This window comes from Pterocles gutturalis, unplaced genomic scaffold (assembly GCF_000699245.1).
Source record: "Pterocles gutturalis isolate BGI_N339 unplaced genomic scaffold, ASM69924v1 scaffold51626, whole genome shotgun sequence".
Taxonomy (NCBI): domain Eukaryota; kingdom Metazoa; phylum Chordata; class Aves; order Pterocliformes; family Pteroclidae; genus Pterocles; species Pterocles gutturalis.
In genome coordinates, this window is record NW_010107379.1 from 1 (window position 1) to 1,620 (window position 1,620).

Genomic DNA, 1,620 nt, shown 5'->3' on the forward strand with positions numbered 1-1,620 from the left:
TTCCAACCTTAATGATTCTATGATTCTTACCAGCTAGATCACAATTTCTATGTGCATTAAACTGTCACAATAGTATCTCTTGTTGCATTTATCCATTACAAACATCCAAATACATGACTAGACTTACCGTAATATTTAGATATATTATCCGTCTACCCTGTTCATAAGTGACATATACTGACTTCACACCGATGTATTCAACGTCGATTGAGCGAGGAAACAAGAAGAATACAGCCAGCCCAGAGAGGAGTAAACAGACAGTTACAGAAGCAGTCACGTAGAGCTTTCTGGAGGAAAAAAAAGAACATATTTCAGAGTTAAACGCACTTCAAACAACAGTGGCACGTTATTTTCTTTTAAGTGATAGGGAGCATGACTAGTCAATACAACTAGTTCAGTCTATTTCTAGCTTCCAAAGGGGGTAAAGAAAGCTATGCTGCACTTCCCAGCTATGTCTCAAACATATATATACACCTTTGTATATCCATCAGAAATCAAGTTTAAAAACATGGTTATCCCCACATTTGTAACTTCAAGAGGAAAATGGAAGAGGTAAATATTCATGTGATTTGAAATATAAACACTTCCTCTTAAAACTTATTTATAGCAGAACTTTTGTTATTCTGCAGGACTCTTGCACAAGACACACAGAAAGAAAAATAAAGCTCTTACATGCTTTACTCAGGATTCTTTGTCATAAAACTTTCAGGGAAAGTGTTAGACTCCTGCTAAGGAACAGAAAATTCACAGTAAAAGGGGTCTGTGTCTATGATAATAAAAAATACACAAATAAAAGGCTCTAATGCAGCTCCAATTTTCTCAAAATTAGAACACTGAAGTAATTTGTTTCCAATTTGTACTACTATTACACTGGATATATGAGCCAAGATAGTATTATTTGGAGTTACTGTGTTTTTTTTTTCCTGGCACTCATTTCTGTTTACCACAGAAATGTCCAAACATTAAGAAAAAAAAAAAAAAAAAAACAAAACACAACCAAAAAGTGTCAAAACAAGAAGCCGTGAGCACTGTAATAAAACCTTTAAGTAGATCCTAGCAAAAAAAAAAAATTAAATAGGCTATATCAGAATGATGCATTTGTTGATTTTGCTAGCTGCTCAGAGCTTTACAAATGAATTTCTAGGTGACTTATTTTGTATTAGTGGCCCAAAGAAGTTATCGCTTTACTCAGACTTTTACAGTGAAGATGTATCTGCTTAGATCAATTAAGAAGCTACAGATTGATAAATACTTGCATAATTACTGTTATTAGCTACATGAGAGATCGTACAGTATCACTTAGCTTGATTACTGTGCTGGGAGTATGCACACCTGTTAATAAATAACTCTCCAAGAGTTAGAGGTTAAGGCTGATATTACTCAAGAGCAGAGTTCTTTCAATACTGAATGCACGAAAACATTCCAGTGATTTTTTGCTTGAGTCTTCTCAACACTATCTCCTTTAAAGTGCTGAATTTTAACTGGAAGAGAAGAATTAACTGTAGATTCATGTATCACAACTCACTATTAACTTACGTTCTTCTTGGCTTCAGTCTCTGATCACTATATGGAATTAATGCTACCAGCTGGTTTTCCTGCCCTGGAAATGAAAACACTCTT

The 1,620-nt window shown here is 34.4% G+C and overlaps 1 protein-coding gene across 1 annotated transcript in view; it reads right to left on the reverse strand.

The window, feature by feature from the left end:
- Positions 1–99: 99 nt before the first annotated feature.
- TMEM106B (transmembrane protein 106B) overlaps positions 100–1,620 on the reverse strand; it is a gene marked incomplete at its 3' end in the record, with an annotated part of 4,465 nt that continues 2,944 nt past the window's right edge. The window contains exons 2-3 of the mRNA XM_010088074.1: positions 1,537–1,600; positions 100–287 (exon numbers count right to left, since the gene is read on the reverse strand). Coding sequence (XP_010086376.1) covers positions 100–287; positions 1,537–1,600 — 252 coding nt within the window. The remainder of the gene's footprint in view (positions 288–1,536; positions 1,601–1,620) is intronic.